The 27,634-nt window shown below is 39.9% G+C and overlaps 1 protein-coding gene and 1 long non-coding RNA gene across 3 annotated transcripts; one reads left to right on the forward strand and one right to left on the reverse strand.

Moving 5' to 3' along the window:
- Positions 1-3,894: 3,894 nt before the first annotated feature.
- On the reverse strand, positions 3,895-11,588 carry LOC128786117 (uncharacterized). Of its 2 annotated transcripts, none has more exons than XR_008430183.1 (4): positions 11,341-11,588; positions 8,480-8,573; positions 5,331-5,479; positions 3,895-4,430 (listed from the first exon to the last, which is right to left on the reverse strand). It is a non-coding gene; the product is annotated as an uncharacterized LOC128786117 (long non-coding RNA). The 2 variants fall into 2 exon arrangements; XR_008430182.1 differs by having other exon boundaries at positions 8,480-8,606.
- A 126-nt stretch (positions 11,589-11,714) lies between these two features.
- Positions 11,715-27,516, forward strand: PNPT1 (polyribonucleotide nucleotidyltransferase 1). The gene is made up of 29 exons (XM_053938882.1): positions 11,715-11,905; positions 13,337-13,397; positions 13,729-13,803; positions 14,253-14,358; positions 14,681-14,730; positions 15,201-15,264; positions 15,349-15,396; positions 16,064-16,177; positions 16,392-16,578; positions 16,733-16,784; positions 17,468-17,525; positions 17,674-17,770; positions 17,864-17,966; positions 18,776-18,846; positions 19,464-19,500; positions 20,250-20,316; positions 20,418-20,507; positions 20,800-20,853; positions 20,959-21,065; positions 21,640-21,711; positions 21,808-21,871; positions 22,420-22,503; positions 22,990-23,073; positions 23,720-23,826; positions 23,914-23,969; positions 24,541-24,619; positions 24,985-25,032; positions 25,384-25,542; positions 26,283-27,516. Exons 1-28 carry the CDS (start codon positions 11,715-11,717, stop codon positions 25,537-25,539), a joined length of 2,382 nt encoding a protein of 793 aa, XP_053794857.1. The 3' UTR covers positions 25,540-25,542; positions 26,283-27,516.
- Positions 27,517-27,634: the final 118 nt, after the last annotated feature.

Here is a 27,634-nt window from a genome sequence, read left to right on the forward strand (position 1 = left end):
GGCTGGAGCCAACAACCACACAGCCCTTTGCTAGTGCAGAGCTCAGGAGGCTTTAGAGGTGTAAATGCCATCCCACCCAGCACAGCAGCACCAGGAGAGTGCAGGGAAAGAGACAGGGTGCCCCATCCCACAGGGAAAGTCCACAGCTGTGGCCACCCAGGCACTGGGAGAAGTCTGTGGGGTTCCCCCCACATCACCCTCGACCCATTGCTCGCACACTTCCTTCACCAGGTACAAGCTTTAAAGAGCACATGGGAAGCCTAAAATATTAATTTTTGTTCATTTTTAAAGCCTCACTGCCCTGTAGGAACTCCCTTGGAGGCTGACATGCAGCTAGGACCACAGTGGTGTTTGCCAAGCAGAAACAGCAATAAAAAGAAATCAGGGTGAGACAATCAGGGGGAATATATGGAGAAACAACAAGTAGAGGTTTTATATGGAAATTTATATCGAGGGTAACATTCCTGTCTAACATAAGCATTTTAATACTTCCGGATGCAAGCTTCAAGCCAAAATCCAGTGAGGTCTGATGTTATGATAGTGTTTAAGCTCAGGGATACTGAATATTTTGCAAGAGCTACAGGTTTTCCCAGTGCCAAAAACCATGCAGAAGAACAACAAAAAAACTATTAATTCTGCCCCAATGACCCCTCCACCCTGTCCCAGCACAGAGCAATGGCAGAGCAGAAACAAGTCCTGAGGCACCAAACCGCCCAAGTGGATTTGAACACAAGAGGTGCTGCGGAACATACCCACTCCATCCCCAAAAAAGGCAGGGAATGGCCTGTATTTGGGAAAGCATTATTTCCGTGACACTGTTTTCTTCCCTTCTGCAGCTCTAAGGCTGCTTCAGCCACCTCCTGCACCACCCTGGGGTGGTTTTGCAGCGCTCCCTAGCACCGCAAATTGCAGGCAGCAAGGAGGAATTCCCTGGAAAGCTGGCTTAAGCTGGGATAAGTCACAAGATGGCCTGGTTGAAGGGGGTATCAGGACGAGATCAAACCAGGAGATGTTGCCCAGGTCAGCAGTGCAGCAAGCGTGAGCCCACGAGCGATAAAGTGTTCAGAACAGCTTGTCCCGGAACTGCCGCTGCTGCTCTGCAGCTGCCAAGGCCCATTTCTGCTTGGTTTATGCACCATGCAAATTCCTCCCCTATAAGATTAAGTTGCCTTGAGGCAATTTCAACTTACACATCTGATATTTGGAGCATTTGCTATGCTCTGCAGCTCAGGGGCCGGCACAGCCCCTGTGCTGCCACTTTCCCTTTTCACCTCACATCACCCTTTGCAAAGGCACTTACTCCCATTTAAGGGCTAACATTTTTCTGAAGAGCAGGACAGAACCATCAGTGCCATAGAGATCAACACTTCAGGGGCATCAACCTGACAGTTAAGAGTACAGGACCTGTTCACTTGGATATATCCGTCATCCTGGAGAAGAGTTTCCCCCTCTTAAGACTGTTCAGAGCTCATGAAATCCATTAATTAATCACAAATACCAAATCTAGAAACAAATAAATGCTGTTTGAAGCCTAAAAGCTTGGTTTCAAGACCATTCTGAGTGGTTCCAAGTAAAAAAGGCAGATACCCAATTAAAAATATTCAATAATCTTGAAAGTCTCCAAATTCCTTATTTGTTTATTTATCCAACTACACATGAATAATTTTAGTCTAGCACAGGCCTGTTTGGGTGCCAGATCATGTTTGCAAGTCTGCCCTGTGAAAGGCAAATGTATACTTGAACTTGGATTCTATGCAAGTATCAGCCAGCTATTAGCAGTGATTGCTAAACAATTTTTCCAAAAATTAGATCAAACAAAGCTCAATGCCTGTGGTTGTTGCTGGTTACCTCTGTGAGGAAAACAGTTACTAATACACAACTGGTTGGGCTCAAATTATAAATGCAATTAAAATGCTGCATTTATCTTGCTAGAACAGTAACTCTATAGAGATTTTTTTTTCCAGCATTAAATCCAATTTCTGTATACACCAACAAGATGGACAGACCTAAAGGGACACTTGTGTGCACAGGAACCATGATCATCTTGATTCAGCTCACAAAACACCAGAAAATTTTACAGATGCACTTCCAAAACCATTGGTTAAACCATTCAGATGAAACAGTTGTGTAACAGAGTTATAAAGAAGACCATGGAAAAGCAGAAGAGGAAAGAAACTTCCTGAGGGTTTGGCATTGTTACTATTAGTGATGGCTGAATCCATTTTGCCTCATTTCCAATGCAGTCAGATATTCAAATAAAACTTGAACACCATCTGTTTGCCATGATCCAGAGACAACAAGGGTTGGAGACCAGGAATCATGATGATGGCAATAGTCATACACAGGTTTTGCCTACCAGACCCAGTCTGGGACCTGTGAGAAAGGCTCTACCTGAAACAAGGGAAAAAGTTTCCTCTAAATGCAAACCCATTTCTAACTGAATCAGCATTGGATGTGTGGAAAGAATATATTTACAAGAGAAAAAAATTTACAAGAAAATTTTGCAAATGCAATCAATTCCTGCATGGAAGGAGTCTCTGGAACAGCAGGGCAGAAAGCACTGGCTTTACAGCAACTGGGCAAGAATGGTTTGCAAAACCTCTGCACCTCAGTCTGTGCTATAATTATACAGCTCATTAGTTTAATCACTAACAACTCCAGACTCTTCATGCTGAAATCAAGAGTGTTCCTTCTCTCATCTGGGAAGCTCTCAGAAATCATTTTTTTTTAAGCTGAATTTTTTTAGAAGGTTGACAAAACCAGGAACATTAAAGCTCTATATATTCAGGAACTGAAGTAAATCAACTAAATAAACATCCAAAAAAAGCACCAAGAAAAGCCCTAGAGCAAACTTAATTGTGATAACTGAGTTTAATGATGTTAAATGGCAAAGCTCATCATAAAAAAATTACAACTGAAACTTCCCCCCAGTATTACTTAGGGCAGGTTTCACTCTACTTAACTCGGACAACAGGAACAGGATTCACAATTCATTTAGTCAAGGAAAACCTGTGGTGAACAGGAGGGCTGAGGAAGCATATCCATAATTAACTCCATTTGGAGGCACAGTTATGATATGAGGGTGCACTAATTCTTCATTTTCCTTCCCTCAAATATTTATGCTCCTAAATTTGTAGCCAAGATTTGCACATTTCCCTGAATGAGAATAAATCTGTGCAAGGCTTTGCTCTGACATTTGCTTTCTATTAAGCCTACTCTGTCCCAGGCAAAAGCAGCCCAAGTTGGCACACAGGGTGTCCCAGCCCCTCCTTCTGCCAGCAGCAGCACGGGCCAGGGGACACAGGCAGGCTCCTCAGGAATTCAGGGATTGCAGTACGGCCATACCAAGCTCCAAGGCTCAGCCTAGGAGGTGCCATGGGCAGGTTATAGAAGGGAAAGCCCCTTCAGGAAGCATCAATTAACTCCCACCCAGTTAAAGGCAGGTGCTGAACAGACCCCACATTGCCACAAAAGCACCCTCAGCAGTATTTCACTGCAATCCTCAAAAGCATATTCCCTCTTGCATGTAACCAAGGCCACTGGTGCTCAGGGCCAGCCCTGGCCAGGGATCCCAATGCAGAAGCCAACAAACCCCAAACCTTGCAAAGTCAGCCAAGAAAGTGGGTTTTATTCCAGCTCAGCCACTCAGGGCCAGAAGCTCACAAACCTCAGAGGCTCCCAAACCTCAGAGGCTTCAAATTCTTCCCAGGGTTAAAAAATCAGCCCTGGCCTCAAAATTTTGTGGCATGGCAAGTGAAGAGAGGATTTTCTTGGCATTGCTTTTTTTTTGCACAGCCTCCTTAGAGGTTGTGAATTTGCTGGTGCCCATCAGCATCTTGCACTGCACCCCTGTTATAGCAGAAATTCCTATGCAAGTCCAGCCACCTTCCACTGCTCTCAAAAGTATCTGGGTCAGGAAGAAAATACAAGATTTACAGATAAGAGATTTTTTTTCTGCCCATGGCAGGCACAGAATTACATCTGCTTGAAGATTTCACAAGTAGAAACTACTCAACAATTGCTTGGAATTGGAAAATAGGTACAATCATGAAGGAAAAAAGTCACTGAGGGAAGATTCAGCAAAGAGCTCATAGTTAATGATACCCTGGATATTGTGCCCTGGCTTTGTATTTTTATTTGCCTGTACACACAACCATTTTTAATATCCTGAAAACACCAATAACAAAAATTCATTTATTAAAAGGGTTTTTTTTCAGAACTGTGTTGGAACCTCTGAAGCCAGAAGGATAGCGTATCACCTGTCCTGGGAATAATATGCTGGGAGTTGTTGATAAAGATCATTCCAGTGACATAGATAAAGACCAGGGTGTACCACTGAGAAACTCCTGATTTCCTTCAGATGCTCTTTCCACACAAACACTTACAAACAGCTTATAAAGCTCAGGTTTGGGATGCTCTGAAGACAACACCTGAAACAAGATCAAGGCCAACACACAGTATGAAGTTATGAGACAATAAAATAAATCAAAGGTTGCAGCTGAATCACTGAACTGTTACCAGCTGTGATGCAAATACCTGTTACTGGGAGCAGCTGCTACTACCCTATAAAAATTTTATATATTCTGCACACTTCAGACCCCAAAACAGGGCTGACTATAGTTTTAAAAGGCAGATACCCCATTAATATAAACAATTACCACTCTTCTCTACTTTTACTAATACTGGCATTTTTCAAGCCAGTTGCAACTTGTGCAGGTAACTGTGTGAATTAAACACCACAACCTGAATTCTTTACCAACTTTCCTTTCAACAACGCAGCGATATGTTAAGTATAGCTCTAGTAAGTGTTGATGAGAATTATAACTGGGTCCTGACTATAAATCATATTTTTATCATCCTCAAAAACGTTTTATTGCTGTTTTCATCCTTCATTTTATATGTCCTATCTCCTCTCATCAGGAGGACCTATATCAAGGTGTAGCTCTTACTTCATACCCCAAAAAAAAATACAGATTTTTTTCCCCAAGGAAAAAAAAATAATGCAAACATTCAGGGATTCCAAAGAGTCATTTTGAGGAAATAACTATTTGATTAATGGTAAAATTTCAAATCTCCATACAAAGAGCTTGACCCAGCCCTGGTAAAGCCAGTGACATTTGTCATAGCAAGAGAATGGAGCCAAACACACTGGAAATGGATCATGGGTTGACAAACTGCTTCATCATTGCCTCTTAATTTAAGCTTAGACCTCCTTTACAAGTGGGTGAGAACAGCAAAAAAAAAAAACCCATATCAATCACCACATCCACACAGTTCCCAACTCCTATTTATAGTTTTGCTTTGAAATAGAGGACAAAAATTCAAAGCACCATGCCAAAGGGGAACAGCCATAATCCACAGGACTTGGAGCTGCAAGGCTGCTGCTTTATTTCAAGTGTGCTGTCCACCACACTCTGCACTGCTGCAAGTTCAGGCTTCATCAACATCCAACTTCTAACAAGATTTCAAAAGCTTTTTCCTGGAGTTTTTCAGAGAGCAAAGGAAAAAAAAAAAGATTTAGTGGCTGAGATGCTTTAACAATGGACAAGTTGTGGTCAAACAAACCTCTCCTGTCTTTCTCCACTATCTGGGCCTTTCTGCTTGGCACCTCCAGCAGCTTGGTGGTTTCCAGAGCTTTGTTCTTTGTTAGAGAGGCTCTATGAATCACTGTCTTGCTTTTGCTTCTCTTACTTGAAAATGCCTCTTAAAATTAACACACTAAGTTTAAAAAAAATACCCAAGCAACCACTAAATTTCAAAATGTTGCATTCACAGGTAAATAATCACAACTTTTCAACTTGGGGTTTGAAGAGCTCCAAATTCACCTTTTTGGACTGATTTTGTGCCATCACCCAACACACACCGCAGATCAATCACACTTTGCCCTTCAATCACTCAAGGAATTCAGGGCCTTGGGTCATTTCAGACCTTCTTATATTCCTTGGTATGTACCATAATTCCCATCATATGCATTTAGTATTAGAGCTTTGGCTCTTCACAGCCAACAAAGATCAGGGTGACTCAGAGAGGAGACCTGAGCAGTGCTGAGCCCTCAAATGGGATTTTTGGAGTGTTTTCTAGACTACAAATAATTTTAACTTGGGCACCCAAAAACTGACTTGACAGAAAGCAAGCACACACATCAGGAAGCTTTGTGCATTACACATGATGTTCACTTGCATTTTTTACACCACAGGTCAAAGTCATTTGTAGTGTTAGTAGTGGTGCTAATTCAGTTTAGAAAACAGGAATCTGGACATTACCCCACACATCAGAGTGCTCTTGCATTTAACTTTGCTCAACTCCTTTGTTAAAGGCACAGCATTGAATGATCAGAGTTCACAGAAATGCCTAAAAAGGCTTAAAAATCGCACCTCTAGGTGCCCCTCTTTAATTCATTAATTTAGGGTCTCTTCAGACCCTCTCCACTCTCATTGCAGACAAAAAGGAAGAGCATTGTCCATAGTAAATTCTGTAAAATTTTACTATTTCTGTAGATCTATCTCTTTATTTCAAATAAAAAATACTTTCTGTGCCAATCACTCATCCATGCAATTTAAGAATTGACATGAAAACCAAGCCGTTGTTTTCTATTACTCTCTAAGTATTCAAGGTAGCCTTGGAAGTTTCCAAGCAAGCCACGGAGGAGTTGCATGGGCAGAACCTGCGCCCTGCAGGCACCACCAGGAAACAGCCAGAAGGAGCCTGAACCGCGCGGGCGCAACGCAGCCCGTACTCAGCTCACCAGTGCCACCGTATGGCAGAGGGTTATTCTCAATAAAGACACACCAAATCACGCATTTTAGGGTTTTACTCTGCCCAGAGAGCTTCCTGCCAACGTGGGCACGGTATTCTCCATTTTTGTACTACAGAAAAGCCAGGGTATGGTGAAGACCCCCCGAGAAAAGGGGGGACTTAAAATGTGATGTTTCACACTGCCTTGAACACTTGTTATTCTGTGAAATGGCCAAAAAAAGTAACTCTCACTGTGGTTGCTCATCCCTCTGGTTTTCTGGTGAAGCCAGTGTTCCAGGCCCATCTATTAATTTCTTCCCTCTGTCCAATGCCAGAGCAGCCCCCAGCACACACCTGACCCCCAGCTCAACACCCACTACCAAAGTACATTAACCACTTCAAATAAAGCACATTTACTTCAAAGACATGTTGCAGATAAAAGAAACACTTGCAGAATCTCACATGCTACAACAAACAGGTCTATGTATTTAATAAGTAAATATATACAAGCAGAACATCCACATGGTACTTGTCCCACTGACTGGGAACATTCCTGGTTCCTGGGGAGTTGGTGAAAGAGAAAGCAGCTCAATAAAGAAGTATAAAATATAAAGGTAACACCTTTAAAGGGACCGAGTTTTTAAAGGGAAGAGTTTTCCTTTCATTAGATAGAAATACACATTAATACAATCTTGCAGCACATGTACGTAATTATTTCAGCACAATCTAGACTTGAGCAAGGGAAATCAAGTGGTTCTAAGTGTCAAAGAACCCAAATCCACAGCTCCCAGAAAGCAGAGTACATGGTCAAGGACATTTAAAACTCCTGGAAAGAAGAACAACACAGAGGCTGTGAACTGCCCTTGCCAGTTCACAGAACAGGTTTGAGTCAAATCCCCAGCACAGCTACAAGGTCCCTGCAGCTGAATACAGAAGTTTCCACTACAGCCCCTCAGTTTCAGAGGCTGCTCCCACCCTTTGCATCTGCTGAGCCTGTTTTGACCTGCCAGAAGTTCCAATTGCCCAGGTCTAGGTTTTTCCTTCATGTGAAACACCTAAAATCTGGCCTATGGAGACACATTACATCCCATACACCAGCAGGGAGGCTTGGTTGAACCCAGTTTATTGATTTATAAGATGCTTTAACTCTCAACTTAAGATAATAAATAGGACAAAAGAGAGGTCAAGAAAACATGAAGGAGATGACTCCACAAGTTCAAGTAACGTGCTCATATTTTCTTTAGTGTTATGCTTCTGTTGCCTCCTACCACAAGGAGAAAAAAAAAAAAAGCAACCACTTTCCTGAAGTTCTTCACTAAGTTTAGGCTGCACAGCAATAAAAACTAGGAATCAAATGGTTTCAAAGTTTGCTGCTGAAATGAAAAAAAATATGATATCTTATGTGTCTATTACACTGTGGGCATGACACACAGGCTTTATATACACATGCACTTTGACTACTGACACATCCAAATAAATCTTTTGGAAATTAAAAGTTTGCTCTGACAATTATTCAACCCTCTGCCTTACTTGCTCCTTATAGAGTGCAAAAATAAAATGTAAAAAAAACCCAACACACCAGCTCAGTTTAGAAACCACAGCACTGGTTTGGGAAAGGGGATTTGCATTTTTAACTCTTTCTCATGTGTTCAAGCAGCACCATAAGACAAATGGTTGCAGAAATCTCCAACTTACTTGGCAGGACAGCACAGCTTGGGATGAGCACAGGCTTCAGTTTACTCACCTACACCTTCTGCTTGAATCCACCTTCTATTCCCAGGGAATACTGCCATTTCATATCTGCTCAGGGAACAGAGCAGCACAGAGCTCTCAGGAACCTAGGGGAGAAAGGAAGGAGGGGTGGTGCTGCCCTAAAATAGAATGAGACACAGACCAGACATTGTGATTGCACAGTTCATCCACATGAGTTTTCTGAAGAACACTGAAGTTATACCAGCTAAGGAAATCTAGTGGCATCTGAAAGCCATCACAAGAGATGCAGCAGGAAATTAAATTAAAGTAGAGCTAAACAGGACAAGAATAAGGAGAGAAAGCCAAGTGAAAATAAGTTGGTTTCAAGTAACGCAATTTCAATGGATTCTCGTAAGGCTTCTTTAGAAAGTTAGGATGAGAAGTCTGTATCTTGCTAAAACAAGTTTATCAGTTCCAAAGAAGTTACTTGCTCAGGTGCAGCATCCCAGGGCTCCCAGGACTATTTAATGATGCCATAATTGTTCTTCACAGTTTGCAATAAAGCCAGAATGGGATGCCCCACCTGGGCATGGTAGAATGGCTGGAACACCACTGGGAATCTTTCCTGGAACAGCTGCAGGTACAATTTCTTATCAGCATTGTGCTTGTTGGCAATGACGGAAAAAAGGGGGAAATAAATCACTGTCAGGCTGTTTGTTTGTTGGGTTTGCTTTTAATTTAAGTTCTATCTTGAGCTGCTTTTATAGGGCTAGGTCTGTACAATGGTTGCCTCTTTAAAATAAAATTATAATAAATCAAATAATAAGTGTGTAGAGCTTTATGCCAAAACTATGTAAGGGGCTCAATTTAATCTTGTTTATGAGCCCAGGAAAAAATAGAGCCATGAGAAGCCATCCACTGGAGGAGTGCATGGAAAATTGTCACAGCCTCTTCCTGGGGCAGTTGGTTGCATGTTTACCATTCCTTAAAATAGCCACACATCATTTTTTTACAAGTGTCTGTAGCATTTGAAGTGAGAGATTTACTGAGCTGCAGGATGGGGATGGATAGAATTGGGTGATCAGCTACAGATGGACCCTGACCAAATAAATAAATGGTTTAATAAATGGCAAAATAAATATGTGGCTTGAGACTAAGTGGATCATAACTAATTTCCTCAAGGAACTTGAAAAACTTCAATGCAGAAGAGCTCTCTGCTGCACCAGCACACCCAGTGAGCTGGAGAGGAGGGGGCACAGACAAAGTGGCCAAAAGGGAGCTGCTTAAGCTACTCCTAAATAAAACCCCTACTTTTATTAACAACCATGAGATAAATATCAGTAGGGCCCATACAGCATAAAACCATGGAATAATGTCACAGGGAGATATTAAATATGTGTATTTCAGTGTGGCAGAGTGTCCTGGGGTGAATTTATGGTGGTCATATCTGAGCTGCTAGAAAAGGCTCAAAAACTTCTGCTGCTCTCCTGAAAGCTTTAATCATTATTTGGTTTTGTGGCTTGTTTGGGGTTTTGGTTTGAATTTTCAACAGTGGAATTAAAAGAGAAAAAAAAAAAAAAAAAAAAAAAAAAAAAAAAAAAACAAACACACGAGAAAATTTAATGAAGAGGGAAATGAAGTGCAAATCTTTCTTAATAGATGAACCATAGTTTTGCTTTCTTTCATGATGTTAAACATGAATTTTGTTTGCTCCCTAGTATCTTGAATGAAATCCAAGCTCTGGTATCCTTTTCCTATGACAGTGGTATGGCCATAGTTTGTTAGTCCATGACAGTGATGAAATACTCCTTTATCATCTTGGTGGCTGTGAGAATAGCAATTGTAATAATTACACAAAAAAACATTCCAAATAATTGTCTGTTTGTCAGCAGCAAAGTGAATGTGAATTCAAGAGACTATGGGGACCATTTCTGCTTTGCCACCTAATACATTCTTGTACCAAACAAAACTGTATCAATAAATAGTAAATCTGGATAAAGTTAACAGCCCTTTTGCCCAGGCCAAATCCCAAGTTTCTGATCATTTTACTTCTCTTTTGTGTCTTGCCAAAAAGATAAGAAACATGTTGGCACAAAAGAAAAATTATTGCTTGGACTGTTCTCCCAGTCTCGAATCTGTTTCCTATAAAAACAGCTTGGACAGAAGACTCCAGTTAAGTAAACAAGCAACATCAAAACAGCTTTAGAAATAAAATAGTAGTAAATTATTAAGATTTTTAATAATTACTTGCTAAATTTAAATTGTTAAATCCAGATGGCAGATGAGTTTAAGGTGATGTGTGACAGATACATGTGGGGCTAAATGAATAAAAACTATCTCACTGTTGGTGTGATCAGATCTCCGCAATCATATTATTGTTGACTCACCTCAGTGATATAACTAACACTAATTACCAATCTATTTTGCATTACACTGAGGAATAATTAATAAAGTAACAAAACCACTGTCCCCTGACATTCTGATGCACTCTGAGCATGTAAGAGCATATGAAGTTTGTGATAAGCAGTATCTGTGTTCCATTCTTGCACATTGCAGAGTATTTTGGTGTTCCTGGCTTTAAAGTATGTTTTAGTTGGTTTTTGGTGGTTTTTGTTTGTTTGTTTGCTTGGGGTTTTGGGGAGTTTGATTGCTTTTTTGTGTTGGGGGTTATTTTTGGTTTCTTTTTTGTTGTAGTTGGTTGGGGTTTTTGGTGCTTTTTTTCCTTGTTGTTTTTTGGGTTTTGTTGTTGGGGTTTGTCTGGGTTTTTTTTTTTTAAATTTTGGTGGGTGTGTTACAGAACAAGGTCTGTGGAGTAAATTAATTGCAAAGGCAGGTATTTTTCCCCTTGTGAACTAAAGCCGGCCTTCGTGCCTACCCCCAGGCAGGGTCGGGGCCTTTCGGCGGTAACGTTACCAACTCTGCAGGCGCCACTCGGCCTCCTGAGGCGCCAAGTGGCGGGAAGAGGCGGCAGCCCGATGCCGGTGTCCTCCTCCTCGCTCCGAGCCCTCGTTCGAGCGGGTTTTCCTCAGATTCCAGCCCGAGGTGGCTCCAAGGCCACCTCTTGCGCCGCCTCGAACCTTTTTCTGCCGCCTTTTACCTCAGGATTCGAGAGTGGAGGAGCAGCCGCATTCGCGCGCTCTGCGCTGCCTGACCCTCCTCAGATGCTGTAGCGCCCGTACGGAACCGAAACCGGCGCGGCGGCGCCTCAGCCAATCCGCTCCGCTCTTACTCCGCGGCGCCGCTCCCCCGAGCCAATGGCACGGCCGCCCTTTCTTGCCGGGGGCGCTATGGCGGCCGCCACGAGCTGCGGCCGCGCCGCGCTGGGCGCGCTGTCCCGGGATGGCGGCGGGACCGCGGCGCGGTGGCGACGGGTCCTGCCCCCGGGCCGCCCCTCCCTGCCCTGGGTGCCCGCTCGCGGCGCCGCGGCGGGGCCCAAGCCCGGGCCCGGGCGGGCCGTGACGGTGGAGGTGGGCGGCAGGTGAGGGGCTCTGAGGGGTGTGGGAGGGCGGCAGGGCAGAGCGCTGTCCCGGCTGGAGAGTAAGGCAAACGCAAGGAAAAACTGGTGCAAAGTGCGGCATGTGTTGAGGCTATCCTCAGTCACGACGTTTTTTGATGTCGGATCTTGGTGTGCTAGCAAGCCTGATCAGCGAGAAAGGAGCCCGGAGCAGTGGAATCAGCCTTGTCATCTCTGAGTCGGGGGCATCCGGGAACTGAGGCGCCCTAAGGACGTAATAAATCAAATTGTTGATGGATGTCTATGTGTACATTGCCAACTCAGCAAAATATTCCAAGCCACCGAGTTGATCAGAGGGATGGAGACCTATCTGCTGAGGAAAGGCTTGAGAGAATTGGGATTGTTCAGCCTGGAGAAGAAAAGCTTTGGGGTGACCTAATTATGGCCTTCCAGGACCTGAAGGGAGCTGCCTAGAAAGATGAAGAGACTATTTGTGGGGGTGTGCAGTGACAGGACAAGGGGGAATGGGTTAAAATTGAAAGGTAGTAAGTTTAGATGGGATATTAGGGAAAAAAAATCTTCCCTGTGAGGTCCTGGTACAGGTTGCCCAGAGAAGCTGTGGCTGCCCCATGCCTGGATGTGTTTAAAGCCAGGTTGGATGGGGCTTGGAACAACCTGGGATAGAGAGGGGTGGAACTCAGTGATCTTTAGTGTCCCTTCCCACACAAAGCATTCTGTGATTCTGTAGCTGAACTGTGTTCATTATATCAGTGAAAATCACACCTACAGGTCATAAGGGCCTTGCCCAGCAGTTCCCCTGAGCATGTGAACAAGTTACCTGGGATAACTTGTATAGAAACTACTAACTAATCATAATAGAGGGGCTGTGCTTGCAAAGGGACCAGCTTTGGATTTCTGTGTATAAATAAAGTCATGGAAAGTCAGGAGGGTGTGCTGGACTTGTGCAATAGCACCCAGCACAACCCTGGAATAAATAATCCATATCTCGCTCTCAAGTGTGTCCTCATTGCCTTGTTGCTCTCCATTCTCTGCCACGAAGGAGGGAATATTCTGCAGCTGTGGTGCGATGTGTGCAAGCAGCTCCCCTTGCCCTTGAGGGTCTTTTCCAGTGGCTAAAACCCAAATGGAACAGGTGATGATTCACCTTTGTGATGGGGATAGCTGATGTGCTCCAAGGCTTTGCTTCAGTGTAAAAGAAGCAGGACACTTAAGGCTGAAGCAGGACACTTGAGGCTAAAGCAGTTGAAATGTAAGTGGGTTTGTTCATGTTTGCTCAAAGAGTTTCAATTTTTATATCTAAGGAGGATTTTTATATCTCTTGTGAAGCATAGCCTTTATTCTCTGCAGTTGAGGCTACAGGTGAATGCAGAAATTGCTGGGAAATGTACATGAATTCACTATAAGCTCATGTAACAGATTGTTTCTTTCCTTTAGAAAGATGGAGCTGTCTTCTGGAAAACTTGCAAAGTTTGCTGATGGATCTGCTGTTGTTCAGGTAAAAACAAAAAAAAAAAAGTCAAAATTTGTCCTGCTTCAAAATTTGTCCTGCTTCAAAATTTCTGAAACTTGAAAGTTGTTGTTTGGGCATCAAAGCCTGTGGGATATAGAGCCTCAAGTGGCAATTTCATCCCTAACAAGGGGACAGCTGCATTTTATAGGAAAAAATTGTTTGAAAAGCAAAGACAGTGGTGTGAACTGTGGATTTATGTGGTGGTTTTCTGCAAAGTATAATTCTTAAGAATTACTGGTTTGTGAATAAGTTTAGAACATTGGGAGTTATTTTCTTTTCAGATAACTTCAGTTTTTACCTATTTTTCTTAACACAGCTAGGTGACACAGCAGTGATGGTCACAGCAGTCAGCAAAACCAAGCCCTCTCCATCTCAGTTTATGCCATTAGTGGTAAGTACTAATGACAGAATTAGTTTTGTGCTAATCAGTGATCAACTTAGCAGTCATAGTCCTTAAACAGTGGAGTTCAGGGTGCTGGGGAGAGTGGGGAATGCAAACAGTAAATGACAGACCCTGGACTTGAGAATTACAGTTGATGATAAAATCCAGGATCCCTGTGTGGGTGAGGGATGAGCCCTGGATGTTGCCTGCCTTGGCTTTAGTAAGGCTTTCTTCAAAGGCTTTGTGAACTTTGCCATACCATCCAAACTCAGATGTTGAGGTTTGATTGTGTGGAAAACTGGTTGGATTGTGAGCCTCAAAGGACTGTGATTGTTAAGGGTGGGAAGTAGATAATTGGGGTTGAAACTGGATGATGCCAAGGGTCCCTTGTGGGGGATTCTGTGGTGCTGCAGTAAATAATCAGTTGTCATTAATAATACCTGAATTTTCTTTGGAAGGTTGACTACCGGCAGAAAGCTGCTGCAGCAGGAAGAATTCCTACAAACTATCTAAGAAGAGAGCTTGGTTCCACTGATAAAGAAATTCTTACAAGCAGAGTAATAGGTAGGCTGAAACCTTTTATTTACAATGTACTTTAAAATGTTGTCATTTTCTTGTGAGTGTTTGAAAATACAGCCATTTATAATGCTGTCAGAAAACAAACATGTAATTTATTTATCAATATGATTGAAATTTTGAGGTTATATGTGTCATGCTAAATACATTTCTGGGTTCAATGCTATTCTCTCTCTTTTTTTTTTTTAAACCATTTTTGTCAGTTTCTTGTGGGGTCGTTGCAGGACAAACTGAATATTAACTACTGAAACCCAAATTCTTTTGAATTCTTATGAACTTCTTACGAAAAGTTTGATTATTTCCTTTGCAGATCGGTCAATCAGACCACTCTTCCCAGCAGGCTACTTTTATGATACACAGGTAGGTCATGCTACCTTCAAAACAGAAAACTTGGATATGGCCAAGGAAAATTTCATTATACAGGCCCTCTTTCAAGAAAAACTATTTTTATTAACATCAAGGAAGAGTTTGCACTTCACAAATAAGTGTAATGTTGCTTTTTAGTCTGTCTTATGTCCTTGTCTTAAATTATTTATTATTACATCCTTCGTTCCAAATTTTGTTGTCAAGATGCAGGAGCAAAATTAAAATCTCCTCTGTACAATAGAGGAAAGATGCTAATAGTAAATATTTTATATATTATGTGATACAATATTATCTATTAATGGGGCTTTATTGTCAGCTTTCTATTTTAAATACCTGGAAAAAATTTCCATGTGAAACATAGACTTCTGTAGATATGTGGGGTTTTTTAGTGTCCTTAGTTTTGTATTGACGGTGAATAAAAATGTATAGGTCAAAATTATTTATTGTCTTTTATCTTATGCCAGATCCTTTGTAATCTTTTAGCAGTAGATGGTGTCAATGATCCTGATATTCTGGCAATTAATGGAGGTAAGAAGGCTGTGAGAAATTGGTGCTTTGGTGGGTTTTAATGAGATCAGGTTTTTTCTAATCCAGATATTTGTCTTCTTTCAGCTTCTGCAGCACTTGCCTTGTCTGATATCCCCTGGAATGGTCCTATTGGTAAGTAAACATTTTGAAATTATGGGTGATTTTAATGTAATGGAACATTTAGACCACAGGTGGTACTTTGTTTTCTAAAGCAGAAGCTGAATCTAAACATTACATTTCAAGCATTGGAAATAATTTTACAATGGATAGGATTATTGCACTTCAAGGGTTTACTTTTTCTGGACTAAATGGAAATAGTCTACTATAGAGACCAATAAATTAGTTTTCTCTTAAGAGAAACACATTTATTGAAAAGCATCACTTGGAAAATAGCTGGTTCAGAATACTTTTCTTCACTCAGAAAGAGATTTATTTCATTGTGAGTATTTTCTGGGAAGAGAAAAGATCTGCCCAAGAACAAATATTGAACAAGTATCTTCCTTTCAGCTGCCTATTTTTTTCTAGAAAACATGTGCTGAAATGACAAAAAACTCCCAGTACACTCACAGCATTGTGTGTAATACTGGCATTATTTGCCCTACCCAGTAATAGTACTCAAAAGAAAAACTGAATGGGTAGTTTTGTCTTCTAGATTTAATATCCAGTCAACATGCTGATATGTTAAAATTAGTATGTAGCTTTAATTATTGTTATTAGCTGTGTAACTTTCAAAGTAAAGTGATGCCTTAAAGAGCTTCCTTATTATAATAATAAATGATTTTCTGGAGTTTCTTTGCAGGTGCAGTGAGGGTAGGGCTGCTGGATGGAGAGACTGTTATCAATCCAACTCGGAAAGAGATAGCCTCTAGTGCTCTAAATTTAGTTGTTGCTGGAGCTTCACAAAGTCAAATTGGTAAGTAGGTTAATTGTTGTCTGTTGAGGGCTTGGAAATCTTTGCAGATGTTTTCCTTATCTTTGAAATGTGGGGTTTTATACAATAGTGGGAGCAAACAACAGTGATAGGTAACTTCTGGTTAAGTAGATTCCCTCATTTATGCAGTTTAATGTTAGATTGCTGTTGAACAATAAAACAGGAATTTACTGAATTCTTATCCTTCCATTGCCAGTTATGTTGGAAGCAACTGCTGAGAACATCTTGCAGCAAGACTTCTGCCATGCCATCAAAGTGGGGGTGAAGCAGACACAGCAGATCATCCAGGGCATTCAGCAGCTGGTGAAGGAGCAGGGTGTGGTCAAGAGAACTGTCCAGAAATTATTTATTGCTCCTGAAGAGATTGTGGAACTTGCAAAGAAGTAAGTTCAGAACAAATAATGCAGATGTAGGAATGTTTATGAGTCTGGTACTTTCACCAAATACTTTTCAAATATTTAGTCCTCAAAAAACCTCCTAGTTACAGAAGTGTTTTTTAAGCTGTGTTTTCAAAAATTTTTCCTTTTCTCCCTAAAGACTTGCTTCTAACAAGATATATGCAGTGTTCACAGATTCAAGCCATGATAAAGTAAGTAATCAATCATGATTATTTTTTTAATTAAAATCATAATGAAACTGTAGTAGGATTGAGTTCTTTAAGCTTTTTAAGCTTATTTCCTTCTTAAGGAAAGACTGAATTTGCCATGGTCTGGTTGACAAAGTGGTGATCAGAGGTTGGACTTGATGATGTCAGGGGTCTTTTCCAACCTCAGTGACACTGTAATTTAACCTTGTCTCCTTCCCTGCATGTATTTGTAATAATAATAATAAATTGTTCTCTAAGTTCTTAACTTGACAAGAATATTTGCTTGTATTATGTGGAGGTGGAGACTTCCTTTTCCCAAGGAGTCACATGAAAAGGATCAGGGGGAAATGGTTCTGGTTGGGCACAAGAGCAATGTTCTCCTTGGGAAAAACTATCAGTCACTGGGATAATCTCCCCAGGGAAGTGGTGGATTGCCCAATGTGGGACATTTTTAGGATTCAGATGGGGAGGGTGCTGGGCCATCTTGTCTAGACTGCTTTTGCCAAGAAAGGTTGGACCACACAACCCTTGAGGTCTCTTCCAGCCTCATTATTGGTTTTTGAATTTGTGTGACAGTTATGTTTCTTATTCCTTAATTTTTTTGCAGATCTTTAAACCAAACAGCCCCAAACCTCTGTTGTTGTTCTGCCCTGTAGAGTTAACTGCTTGCAAATCCTGTGTTCTAGATTTCAAGAGATGAGGCGATCAACAAAATAAGGCTTGAAACAGAAGAACAGCTGAAAGGTATTATTTTTTGTTAATATTTTGAGAATACGTCAATGGAGGTAGCACTGCTTGCAGTTAGAGTATCCTCTTTGTTGGAAGCTATTTTAGTAAAAGTTCTATAAAATTAATTTCCCAACTTCAGATGCAATTTTTTTTCTATACCCAGAAAAATTTCCGGAGGCTGAGCCTTACGAAATCATGGAATCTTTCAATGTGGTTTCAAAGGATATTTTTAGAAATCTAGTGCTAAATGAATATAGAAGGTGGGTGTATCAAACTCCTACTGATAATATTTCTGTCAGCTTTTAATCCAAGACTATAGTTTAACTGATCTCCTCATTTCTCTTTGTCATTAGGTGTGATGGGAGAGATCTGACTTCCCTCAGAGACATTAAATGTGAAGTGAACATGTTCAGAATGCTTCATGGATCAGCCTTATTTCAAAGAGGTCAAACACAGGTAGTGTCACTTAAACATCAGAAATTATCAATGAATTATCAAAAGTTGAAAGATTTGGGTCTTTCATTTAAATGCCAGGTTTTCTTTTTCTTCACATTTAAATAGTAACAAGCAGAAGTGATGTGTGGGTTGGTAAGTACATTGGTGTGTAGGGCACTGCTAAATTGGGCACATCATGAGAAATCTTTTAAAAGCAACTTCATACGCAACCTGAACCAATTAGGGAAATTTTACAAAAAAAATTGCAATAATGAGAGGATTTTTTTTTCTCTTCTTTGCCAAAAGTGTTAGCTGTTGGGTGGATTGAATTAAGATCGTACTCGAGATTTGGTCTTCTGTACTTTTATAGCTCCTTTTGCTAGAAGACTGTCAGCCAATGATCTGACTTCTTATGACACAGACTTAGGATGGCAGTTGCAGACAGTGATTTACTCCTCAGTGTTGTCCCCTCTTATCCCACTAAAAATAACACCCGCTGCAAGTCCATGTGGGAAACGGGCACAAACATCATTGTGGCTGCAGCTGGCCCTGTCTCTTAAATGTTTCTTAGGGAGCAAACTTTTCTTGGCTCCTACTTAAGGAGGATTAAATTAGTATTTTTAAATAGGGTTGCTTGTAAGGATGTGTGATCTTTACAGATTAGGAATAAGTTTGTGTGTTGGAGAGAAAAAGGTTCTACAAGTGGTAGTTATGGCATCTCATTTGCTGCTGAACGCGTTCTTTTTGATTCTTCATAAACAGTAACATTTGTGAAGGCTGGAAGGGCTTAAGTGGGGTTTATTTTTTATTCTAGCTCATTTTTATTTTAGGTTCTGTGTACAGTTACATTTGACTCTCTAGAATCGAGTGTAAAGTCAGACGTTATCTCCACAGCAGTGAGGTATGTATGTCTTGGTGCTTTGGCAGTAGTAGCAAGAGGGTGAGCATTTAAGCACATTTGATAAAATTCCCTTGAACTTCCATGTAGATACTTTTTTAGGACTGAAAAATGTGTAAAATTAGACTTTGCAGTGGCCTGTTTTTCAGAGATCATGGCAGTGAGTTTGTGTTAGGGTGACATTAATTCCGGAGCACACATTTGAAACTGGAGAATGTTACAAGTAACATCCAGTCTGGTTTAGATATTTAAAATATTTGTGGAAAATTTAACTTAGGATGTAGCAAGCTGGTCCTTGTGCTCTGAACACTTTATTGCTGAAGTGAAATTCACTCCCTTTAAAGCCACACTTCAGTGATGTCACCCCAGTGATTTCATCCCAGTGTGGGAGCTTTTACATTTTAATGTCTCAGCTTTACTGTAGCTAAATCTTTGACACCCCAGAAGAGTTTGTCCATGTTCTCTAATTTTGGTAACTGTGGGTGATCAGCAAATGTATTGATTTGCTGGTTTTAGCTGGGTCCATTTGTAAGCATAACAATATTCGTTTGAATTACCTGTTGTGTGTAAAACATGTTTGGTTGCTCCTGTTTTGACATGGTCTTGTTTTTAATTATTAGTGGAATTAAAGATAAAAACTTCATGCTGCATTATGAGGTGAGACTTTTCCTGTGTTACAACTTTCTGCATGATTTCACAGAAGGGCTTCATATCTTGCTTTTAAAGGTGCAGTTGATCACTTCCAAGGTTATAAATTAGCTCTAGATTTGCTAAAATGTATTTATGCTAATTCATGCATGAATTTATGTGAGCAGAAGTGCTGGTTTCCTGAAAAGCAGTGGGTAATTTGTAAATTGGCATTGTATACAGGCTTTTAAATGCCATAACATTAGGTGAGCTCCTTCAGAACAGGTTCTTACTGAAAGCAGGATTAACCTGTGCTATTATTTTTAGTAAACTCTTATGTTCAGCTGACATGGCACAGCAATAGTAAATAAATGCTTTTACATCTTGGATCTCTCTCAGCCTTTGGAGCTTGCCCAAAGTATTTCCTACAGGCAGATCTTGTTCCATTATCTCTGTGGCAGAAATAACATTTCTGCTAGGTTGTTTGACAAGTTTCTTTGGAGGAAGCCTCTTGTGTTCTTTCTTAGCTACCTTGCTACTGCTTTTATTCTCTTTAGTCCTGTGGAAGTACAACATTTCCTAAACATTATCTAAACTGGTCCTGGTTTGCAAACAAAGTGACTGATAGAAGTCATGTGGTGGTTTGATTATTTTATTTTTAATGTATATTATCTTGAGATGCACCAACACTTCAAAGATGGGGTTTTTTTAAGTGTATGTTTTAAAACGGAAAAGAAAAGCAGGTTAATTTTCTGTGTATGCATTTTTTTCCTTCATAGTTTCCACCTTATGCAACCAATGAGATTGGCAAAGTTACTGGGATGAACAGAAGAGAGCTTGGACATGGTAAGTCCAGACTAGAGAAATCCCATGCTGAAAGTTCCAGTATTTTATCTGATTTTTATTGATGGATCACTTAGTGGTTGTTTTGGGGTTTTTTTAAACAGGTGCACTGGCAGAACGAGCTTTGAAACCAGTTATACCCCAGGATTTCCCATTCACAATCCGAGTTACTTCTGAAGTCCTAGAATCAAATGGTATTAGGATTTTCTTGTTTTTAACCTGATGCTGGAGACTAAATTTGGTTCTTAAAAAGCTTTGTTTTGACAAACTTGATTTATAGGCATGCTAAATAATAGATTTCAGTTTAAATGTTCTTAGTAACTATTACCTGAAATACTTAAAATAAAAAGCATGTTCATGAAGAATGGACCTTTCTTGGTTTAATAAAATGGTATTTGGGGGCATTTTTATGCTATAGGATGAGGAAAATAACCTACCCATTTTTCAGTGTTTAATCCCTGTTTTTTTCCTGTATTCAAACTCCAGGGTCTTCCTCAATGGCTTCTGCATGTGGTGGAAGTTTAGCATTAATGGATGCAGGTACAAAATAAGACACTTACAAGGATAAACTGCATGTGATAATGTGCTACAGGATCTGGAAATGACCAAAGACTTCAAAAATCGGGGTTTTTTTGTCACTTCTAGGAGTTCCGGTATCAAATGCAGTGGCAGGTGTAGCCATAGGCCTCGTTACCAAGTGCAGTCAGGGAAAAGGGGATATCGAGGACTATCGCTTGCTGACAGACATCCTGGTGAGTGCTCCTCGCATTGTTCTTGTTGAAAATATTGTATACTTTCAGCTTACTGCTGAAAAATTCCTCTTGTGGCCTTCTTCTGTAACCTTTTACCCAGTCAATTCTGGAACATCACTCCTGGAAAAATCAGGTGCATCTTTTGTTTCATCTCACAAATTACTCCCTTATTTTGAAAAAATTGTATTAAATGTCCAGTCATGTTTCTTATTTTTCATGTTTTTAGTTATTTAAGCATTCATAAGCTTTCTCATTACAATTAATTTTGTCTTTCCTCATGGGAGAAAAAAGATTAATAATTTACTGAAAGACAGTACATATTGGGTGGAGATTGAGCACTTGGAAGAGTGGCTGGGGAGGAAAATGTGCAGCCACTGACAGTACAAGATCAGCTATGGATCAGAAACTTGTCCACAAAAGCTCTTGATTTCCAAGGAGAGAAAGGAACAGTGTTAATTCTGAACAGCAAGATAAAGCTGAAGAAAACTTGGAAGTCTCAAAAGTAATTTCTTTGTACTTTTGATATAGTGGGAGAAAATTACTTCAACTTGGTTTTGTCTGTCTGTGGTGGCAGGGAATTGAAGATTACTATGGAGATATGGATTTCAAGATGGCAGGCACCAACAAAGGGATAACAGCACTGCAGGTATTGTGACATGAAATTTTCCTCAAGTGAAACTCAGGGAGAGTATTAGAAGAGCTTTCCTGACATGTTGATGGCACTTCATTCTTCTCATGTCAGGTTGATCTAAAGCTGCCAGGAATACCAATAAAAATTGTGGTGGAAGCTATTCAGCAAGCTACAGGTAGGTCTGTTCTTGGATTTACACCCATTCTATTATATTAAATGATAAATGGGATTAAGTTGTATGAAACTAAACAATAAACTATTCATTTTTCATCCTCATTGTGGAAAAAAACAAGCCTTCTATCTTTATGAAACCAGTTTGGCTTAATCAATAAGCTCCAAACCAATTTGAAAGTAATTTCAGCCATTACATGATTTGGACTAACACGCGTTACATGACTTTGTTTAAATTCAGCAGGATAAAGTTATTAAAATAACAGCAAACTTCCTCTCATTTCACATAAATTCAGCTATATTTACAAGTGAAACTTGCTGCCATCTGTATTTTGACATGTGCAGCTGAAATATTCTTGAAGCACATGAGAAAATGAAGCCATGTGCTTTAATAAGGATTTAATGAGTTGGAAAAGTTTCAGCCTGGCATTCCGCAGCTAGGCAGGAGACAGGTTTTGACAAGGAATGTTTTACGACTGTATAACAAAAGCTTCATATATTTATTTTAAGAATGTACAAAATTACTGATTTTTTTATTATTATTCCCTCTAGCTGCAAAGAGGGAGATTTTACAAATTATGAACCAAACACTGGCAAAACCCAGACCTAACAGAAAAGAAAGTGGACCAGTTGTAGGTAATGTTATTGTGTGAATTCATAGCTTTCATAATTACCTTTTTAGCAATAAACTTCTGCTTAAAATACCTTTTTTTTTAAATGATTGTTACATATTTTTGCCCTTGCCCTGTGGGGATAATTTGTGAAGGGGTTTTAGTTATTTTTTGTTATTCTGGGGGGATTTTTATTGCCACATGGGGCAGCACTCCTATTTCAGTGTGCACCAGAAACCACTAGTAGAATTTATGTGAAGTTACGTGAAGCTCTCACAAAATGAGAATTGATATAAATGAGAGTATCAGTATGGCTTAAGGTAATTTACAGTTGTCGGAGTGTATTCTGTGTCTTCATTTATTTCAGTTCTTGCCTGTAAATACATCCCTGTTCAGCAAATATGACAGGTAGCCGTAAGAGATTAAAAGCAAAAGGAATGTGCCCTTTCATGTGATAGCTTTCAAGATGATTATATTTAGCACTTCAAAGGATTTCTAAATGTTCTTTTAGAAACGATCCACGTTCCATTATCAAAAAGATTAAGATTCGTTGGTCCTGGGGCTTACAATTTGAAAAAACTTCAAGCACAGACTGGTGAGACATTCTTGGTTCCTGTGATAATTTATCCTCACGTGTTCCCTTTGTTTCAGACTTGTATGTTGAACTGTTTCAATGCTCAGTGCAAACTGAAAATAAAAAAATTCTGATATCTGTAGAGCACAGGTGGATGCTCTGCTTGGGACCTGAAACCCTTAATGCTGTGGTGAACTTGATCAATGCTTCTCAGGGGATTGGGGTGGAGAAAAGGAGGAAAAATCCTGTTTCCCTTTGGTTGTAAGCCTGTCTGGTCTGGCCACAGAACTCTAGAAGGGCAAAGAATTATACCATTCTGCTCCAAAACACTTTCATTTCCCTCAGGTATTAATGCAAGTATTATTAAAAATCTCTGGGAAATTGATTCATAACCCTTAACATTTTATTCAGGATTTTTTTTCCTGCCTTTAAAGGATTGTAAAAATAATTTAGTGTTCTTTTATGGCCCACAAGTTTATCAAGGTATTTGCAAGGAGGTGGTGGCCATATGCAGTTGTTCAATGCCTAAATTGAACAAGATTAAATAATGATTAGAAGTCTGAGGTCTTAATGAGTGTACAAAACTATTCTGCTCTGAGCAAGTCTTTACTGAGTGTGACTTTTCTGCAATGTGCCCCTGACTGCTGTCCTAAATCCCCTTTTTCAGGTGTGACTGTAAGTCAGCTGGATGAAGAGACATATTCTGTGTTTGCCCCCACACCGGGGGCAATGCACGAAGCCAGGGAATTCATTGGGGAAATCTGCAAAGATGATGTAAGGACAGACTTCTGCCTTTAACTTCTTCAGTTTGCTCTTTGTGACTTTGTGTCTTACTGGTTTCTTTTCTTTTTTCTTCTACAGCAAGAAGTTAATTTGGAATTTGGGGCAATTTATACAGCCACAATTACTGAAATAAGGTATAAAGAGTGCTTTGGAGTTGAAATTAACTTATTTACACAGCTGTATTCCTGATACCTAATTATGATGTAAAATAGTAATTGTATTTTTAAGAGTGACAAACTTATGCTGGGGATATTGGCACCTGCATAATTTCTGATGTTTTTTCTGGTGAAATTATTTTGTTTCCTGATAAAGCTGGCTTTTTTTTTTCTTTTTTCTGTTTGTTTAGTATTTAGAATGTCTCTAAATTATAAAACTTAAAGCCTTTTTCATCTTTGAATCTGAAAGTGGTGGTATGAATTTGCTTTCCGGTTTTCATCACAGTATTTGTCTTGTAAAAATGACATTTTTAAATTACATTTACATACCTATTACTGAAATACTGTCCTGAAATAAGAAATTCTCATCCATTTTCAGTTAAGGAAAAATGAGAGGACATGTTATGGTGGATGAAAGATTTCTAAAAAGGGATGAGTAAAATTTTGTTTGTGAGAAGTTTGTAAGTGCTTGCTTTGGGGACCATATGCAGAGTGAAATGTGGACTTTTCTTGATGCCCTTTGAAATAACTGTGCTGTTTCCTGCTGCAGAGATTCTGGAGTGATGGTAAAGCTGTACCCAAACATGACCCCGGTATTACTTCATATTTCACAGCTGGATCAAAGAAAGGTAAGCCATCCTTAAACAGGTATAAAATGGGCAATTAGATTTTTTTTTTATCCAGTTGGCATGGCTGTAACACACTTATTCTTGTTCCACAGTCCATTTCCAGGTTAAAAGCTGTTAATCAGCAGCACTTTTTTGTTTTAATACTTCCTGGCCTGTACTTAAAGCTGCAAAGAATCGACTGTGTGACTCCTGCAGTCATTTTTACACCAAGTTCTTTGGCTCTGCAATACCCTTTTCCATGTAATATTCAGAAACCTGTTGTTCCTAAGGTAGTGCTGAGCCACTGGATTGAAATGTAGCATGAAGAGCCGCTGAATGAAGGGATTTTTATAACAAACTCTGATAATTTTATTTCTGTGTTCTAGATTAAACACCCTAGTGCCCTGGGATTAGAAGTTGGACAAGAAATTCAGGTAATTTTTTTTTAACATTAAAATGCTCATAAAATGCTGCTTGTAGTTTAAAACTTGACTTTTTTTCCTAATTATTTATATAGTGTTTATGAAGCAAATATTTTTCCATATTGGATTCCCTTTCTGTGATAGTTAAAGGCCTGATCATTCAAATTAGATTTATTTAATGTCATCGTCTTGCTATCTAGGCACCACAGTATTTGACAGCAAAATAGGCTAAAGGATGCCTATTTCTTGCTTTTCTAGCATCAAACTGAAAAAAACTCAAACCCAACACCCCATCTTTTAAGGAAAATGCTGTTTCCAGCTCTTGAAGTTGCTCAGTTTGAAAGCACTTTGTTTCCTTACCAGGTTAAATACTTTGGCCGTGATCCCACTGATGGCAGAATGAGGCTTTCACGTAAAATTCTGCAGTCCCCAGCCACCAGCACCCTGAAAACCCTGACAGAAAAAAACAGCATTGTCCTGGGAGGGGCTGTTCCACAGACATCCACCTCATCTCAGTGACTGGTAAGGCCAGCACAGCAGCTTCAGCTGACTCAGGGCTGCACTTGACAGCTCTGCTAAAGAATTGTGCCAGTCTGGGTTTGTACTGAGCAGTTACCCCTCAGTGCTGTGCAGGGACTGCTTGGCAGCTGTGTTGGAGTTTGTTGGGAGTTAACAACTGGCCCTTCACACACTGTAGTTGTAGAAAGTTTGATACTATAAAATTGGTTCAAACGCCTTGACGGTCTCTGGCAATCTGGACAGGCTCTTCTGTCCAAAACAAACTTACTTATTCATCTCCAACATACTTTTTCTCTACCTTTTAAAGAAAAAAGCCCAAAGAGGGTAGTGGAAGAGAAGAAAAAATAAGCTGCTTTCTTGATTAAGTCAACAGTAGAGAAGATTTCAGTCAATTAATAAAATGGCCAAAGCTCTTCATTAGAAGTAGTTTTCCAGCATGTATTTGACTGTTAGAGGGCTTATGCCTCAGCTTTTCCCAAAATTTGTGTGGGTTTTCTTGTTCTTGGAAAGCTGCTAGAATAGGAAGGTGTCTGATGTTAAAATCAGGACCAGTTACACAGCAAGACTGGCAAATGCACAGTGCACCAGTGGGAACTCAAGGCAATCTGTGGCAACCTTCTAGGAATGATTGACAGCACAAAAAGAAGGGAAAATTCACTGACAAAATCTCTGTTTTAAGGAACATTTTTGAATCTCATACCTTGATGTAATGAGTTGGTTACAAAGTGTTTTCTCTCTTTCAGGAAAAAAAGATGTGATAGTTGGTGAAAATACCAAGTGACCTTTGCTAGAACCTCTACATGTCCTCACAAGAATCTGCAGGTGGATGGTAGTGAATCATATTTATAAAATAGACACTATTTATGCTTAAAGGCGATGTAGAACTTCAAGGCCTTCAAATTGATTAAAAACTTTAAAATAAAACCAGGAGCAAGCAATGCCCTCATCTTGTGTAGCAAAGTTGAGAATACAAGAACATGGAATTCTGTAGACTGAGAAGATATTTCAGTGCTAAAGGTTATTCTCCTTTGAGTTATCCACTCAAAATAAAACTGAATATGAGAAGTAAGAACTGAGCAGCTCTTATGTGGGAGAAAGAATTACCCTGTACGCTTGGTCAAGAGTCACACTTGGCCAAAGTTTTACTGGCTTTTCAGTGTACAGGAATGTTGAGCAAGGCATAAAGACTTAGAAGTATCACCTTTAACATGATGGATGCTGTTTTAGATTAATACATCACTCTCAAAATGTTCAGACCTGCTACAATATCTGAGCAGAATTTGGCTGAAACATCACCCCTTGTCACCTGGGTTCATTAGCACTGACTTTTAAAATGCATAATTAAAACATTAAAATTAAAATACTTTTTTTGGAATGAATAATTGGTGTGATAAATATTTCCCTAAAACACTCTCGTTAAGAATGTCTTAGTCCTATTAGTTACGTTGCATCAGTGGGTTCACTGATCTCTTTTAGACTTCAAAACATTTCCCAGGGGCTCATGAGAATGACTTGTTTTTCTACTGTGAGGTATAGACTTTGAAAATCAAACAGGGTCCTTCTGATGTTCACCAATTGGTATGCAGGACTAATAAGAAAATCAACTTCCCACCTGGTGGCAGGTGGGCTCTGAACCACCTGAAAGAAAAAACAAAGCACTGGGGAGAGGAGAAGTGGGAATACTAAAAATGAGTCCTTTTTTTTCATTCTAACTTAAAGTATTAAAGAAGAAAGAAATGACTGGTATGCTGCTCTGTAGTTGTCTCTGTCTTTCATCATGTAAGACTGAAAAATTGAAAAAGTTTGGAAAGATTGAAGAAAGATTTCCTTGGCAATCTTTTCCTCCTCTTTGAGGTCTGTGTCTTATTATTTCTTAGTAAGAATTCAGATGTGACTTCTTACCGTGACAGTTGCCTAGTACATGATTGTTACATATGAATAATGTTAATAAAATTATGTAGGTCAATGTTAAAGAAACTCAGATGTTGCCATTTCAGGTAACTCTTCCCAGAAATGGACCTCCCCAATCTATGTGGATTTCCAAGGTTTGTCTCCCTTTATTGTACACTAAATTCTGAGAGGCTGTGTTGTGGAG

This window comes from Vidua chalybeata, chromosome 3 (genome assembly GCF_026979565.1).
Source record: "Vidua chalybeata isolate OUT-0048 chromosome 3, bVidCha1 merged haplotype, whole genome shotgun sequence".
Taxonomy (NCBI): Eukaryota; Metazoa; Chordata; class Aves; order Passeriformes; family Viduidae; genus Vidua; species Vidua chalybeata.